This window comes from Zingiber officinale, chromosome 3B (assembly GCF_018446385.1).
Source record: "Zingiber officinale cultivar Zhangliang chromosome 3B, Zo_v1.1, whole genome shotgun sequence".
Classification (NCBI taxonomy): Eukaryota; Viridiplantae; Streptophyta; class Magnoliopsida; order Zingiberales; family Zingiberaceae; genus Zingiber; species Zingiber officinale.
The window spans coordinates 127,853,392-127,857,429 of NC_055991.1; the positions used below are offsets into that span (position 1 = coordinate 127,853,392).

The 4,038-nt window shown below is 47.1% G+C and overlaps 1 protein-coding gene across 1 annotated transcript; it reads right to left on the reverse strand.

Moving 5' to 3' along the window:
- Positions 1-442: 442 nt before the first annotated feature.
- Positions 443-1,436, reverse strand: LOC121968607 (glycine-rich cell wall structural protein 2-like). Its single transcript, XM_042518921.1, has one exon. It carries the CDS (start codon positions 1,387-1,389, stop codon positions 625-627), a length of 765 nt encoding a protein of 254 aa, XP_042374855.1. The 5' UTR covers positions 1,390-1,436; the 3' UTR covers positions 443-624.
- Positions 1,437-4,038: the final 2,602 nt, after the last annotated feature.

Genomic DNA, 4,038 nt, shown 5'->3' on the forward strand with positions numbered 1-4,038 from the left:
ACCAAATGAAAGTTTCCTTTCCTTTACCCTAGAAATTTCTTTCCACTATGGATTTTTTTTCTTTCCTCAATCCACACCTTGAAGTGTGCATCTTTGTAAAGTTATTGTCCACTAAAAGCCCCTCATGAACACTTTGTATAAAGGCATTTCTTAAGTATTCGATGGGAGTGGTAGTTTATTCTAGTTTTATCTAGGCGACACTTCTAACCCTCTATGGTAGGCTATTGAGCCTATATATATTGAGTATTTTTCTTTTTTTCCTTTGTTTTTTTGTTTTTACGTGTCGTGTTAAGAGACTTGGAAAGAGCACATCAGACATATCTTGAGCATATACATGACTTGATTGTTAGTGTGTTCTAGTTTTGCCAAGGCAACATTGAAAATCCATATAAAAATTTATTAAAATTAAAAAAAATATTGTTATATTTGTTAAAACATTAAATTTCTTGAAAGATTTCGTAATTATTCTTTGAAATGATTACTGAAAAAAAATACCGCGGCGGCTGTGTGATCGGGGTGCACGTCTAACGTGTCAACTAGCTAATGGGCGGCTTGCTTTCCTATATAAATAGCAAAATAGCTTTCGTTTATTATACTCGTACAATACCATAAAAAGCTAGTCATCTAATTATAGCCATTTCCGCCGCCACCGCCGTGTCCAGACCCAGACCCAGACCCAGACCCAGACCCATAGCTGGAGCCGGAGCCGGAGTCCCCACCTGATCCCTCACCGCCGCCACCTCCACCGCCGCCGCCACGACCGTAGCCACCACCATGTGCACCACCCGCGCCGGAGCCAGATCCAGATCCATAACCCTGACCGGACCCGGATCCCGACCCAACACCACCGCCCTCTCCTCCGCCGCCGCCACCTCCACCGCCGCTTCCCTTTCCGTATCCTCCGGCATTACCAGCCCCACCGCCCGCACCGTAACCCGATCCAGACCCTTGTCCGTAACCAGAGCCGGAGCCTACACCTCCCCCTTCTCCCCCACCGCCACCTCCGCCGCTGCCGCCGCCACCACCTTTCCCATACCCTCCGGCGCTTCCTCCTCCAACGCCTTCACCGTATCCCGACCCATAACCGCTGCCGGACCCAGAGCCAGAGCCACCGCCGCCTCCTTCTCCTCCGCCACCACCACCGCCGCCTCCTTTACCATACCCTCCGGCACTCCCTCCACCGACACCCACACCATATCCAGCGCCGGAGCCGGATTCATATCCGGAACCACTGCCAGCGCCTCCACCTCCGCCGCCGCCTCCTCCTCCACCTCCACCGCCGCCTCCTGCTGCAGCCCCGGTGAGCGATCTAGCTGCCAACGCAAGCTGGAAGCTCACAAGGGCGATGAAGACGACAGCCCAAGACTTAACGCGAGCTCTATTAGCCATTTCAGCTGCACGCTACTAGCTATGTTGCGGACGCAGGGGGAAGAAGGGCTATTTATAGGGCATCCATTCCCTTCATTGCTAACTAGTTAGTCACCAAATCAGAGGTCGCACTGTAGGTATACCGGAGTGTGATAATTAAGCTAGCAAAGTGGTGTGAAATTTGGACTTGCAATCACAAAGTGGAGATTAAATTAAATGGCTGCCTTGCTATCCCACAATTAGTTTCAATCACTGTCAAATCCATCCATCATGCAACTTGATCACCTTTATAATTATGTAACATTATGTAACAAAATGAATATGGACAATAAATTAGGGTTTACGCCAGTCACTAGATGCACTGACTGATCTGGTAGGTCAGGATTTGTAATTCACTTTTCGACTTTGGCACTTAAGGGCAATCTAGTTAATTAGCTGATAAGTTAGCTAAGATAGATTTGTATATGTTCTGATCAAATATCATGAATTGTTAAGTCATCAGTTAACGAACAGACTAACGTGCGTGCTGTGCTCTCTGGAAATTATCGGTAAAGAGGATGAGAGGACATGAAAAGTTCTTCAACAAAGAGTTAGAATAGTGTCGAGAGATCTTGACAGACCACTCCGATGCTCAAATTAGAGTTTGCTCGATGTATGAAACTAGAGGAGGAAGAAAAAGAAAAAAGATAGAGATTCATGAAGTCGAAGAGACTCCTTTTGTATTTACCTTCTCTAAGGTTTATATAGCTGTTAAAAGAGTATCTCTAACGTTGCATTCTCCTTCATCATTCTCGTTTGAGCCAATGAAGAGATCAGATCTAACAGTCGTTAGCTACCTCTTCATTCACCAAATGTCATGTGTTTGAAGAAGGGCATTAAGGAGGCTAGATCTGACAACCACTTAACCATCTATCCATTCATCCTGTGTCACTTTTTCTAGAATATTCATAGTCGTTGTTTGCATCTTTTGAGAAAAATGGCCTCATTGGTGAGGCAGTTATGATACCTCCTTCTCGACATGCCACTCACATGTTTTCAGTAGGCCCCGTAAAGTATGGGTCTGATCGAAGGACGAATAAGGAAATGACATTGATGTTAAGTGGTCTTTGTTGGTGCGGTTAGCACTAACGGTCTAACTCAGATTTTGATGAATGACAAAATAGGTTAAGTTAATTTTGTTGGTGATCTAACACTCTGACCGAGTGTGCAGGAGAAGCCCAGACAGGTCGACGAGCTGACCGGATGTCTGGCACGAAGCCCAGCTAGGTCAACGGGTCTATCGGATAGCTGGTACGAAGTCCAAACGGGTCGACGGGCTGACCGGACGTTTGGCACGAAGTCCAGCTAGGTCGACGGACTGACCGGATAGCTGGCGCAAAGTCTAGACGGGTCGAAGGGCTGACCGGGCGTTTGGCAGGTAAGTGAAGGTAAGTCACTGGAGGGGAGTGACTGTGAGGACGCGTTCTCGAGAAGGGAACTTAGGCGCCGATCCGACTTAGAACCATTTTAGAACTCTAAGTCGAGATCGTGACTAGACTCCGGTCTCGGAAAGACGGAATCTAAATCATACTCTTTCTGTTTTGAATTATGAACTGTGCTAATAATCTGTTTTGCAGGAGATATGACTGCCTCGGACTAACGTTTTTCTTGCAGGAAGGAATCTGCTGGAAAACAGGGTCCGGGCGCCCGGGAGGTACCCGGGCGGCCTGAGGTGGAATTTTATCCCCAACGTCGCTGTGTCACGTGGAGTTCACTGGTTGGCTCGGCTACGTCATGGTCGGGGCGCCCTGAAGGTTCCAGGCACCCCGAACCTCCTATATAAGGAGGGTCAAGGCTAAAGCTCCAACAACAACTCTCAATTCGATCTCTGGTGCTCCTGCGACGCTGCGAAAGCTCTCCGATAAAGTTCTAGTTCACTCTTTCTTTACTAATTGTCGGTTTTTATTTTTCCTAATTAATTCTGTACTTAGTCCTGTAATAATCTTTCAAATTAATTAGTGATTGACCATCAAAAGCACCCTTGTGTGCGGGCCTCAGAGTAGGAGTCGACACAGGCTCCGAACCAAGTAAATCGAACTGTGTCAGCATTGTGCTTTTCGCTTATTCTTTTTCCACTGCGTAACTCTTTACGAAAGTATTTCGATATTCCCCCCCCCCCCCCCCCCTCTATCGAACGATCACGATCCAACAGCCTTAAGTGTAGACAAAAGTTGATGACTGAGGCAGAGAAAAGGATGATGTCGGATCCTACGCTAAGGCAGGGAGAATGTTGGGATCCAAAATCGAGGCAGGGAGGATGTTGACGACTAAGGCTAAGTCATAGGTGATGTCAGGATCTGAGTCTGAACTAGACCGAGGGCTATGTCAGGATTTGATGCTGAGGCATGGATAATGTCAGGATTTGAGGCTGAGTAAGGGGCAATGGCGGGATCTGATGCTAGCTGAGGGATAGATGATATCGGGATCTGCGATTGAGATATGAAGGATGTCGGGATCTGGGGCCAAAACATAGATGAAATCGGTGGCTGGGACCAAGTTCGGGATAATATCGACAACTGAAGCTGGAGCGTAAATAATAGCTGACTTGTCCTTGTTCAAACTCGAATATTTTGGATGAGTGTATTAATGAGCGGGTTTGATTAGATTTGAGTCCCTTCTAGGCTGAGTTTG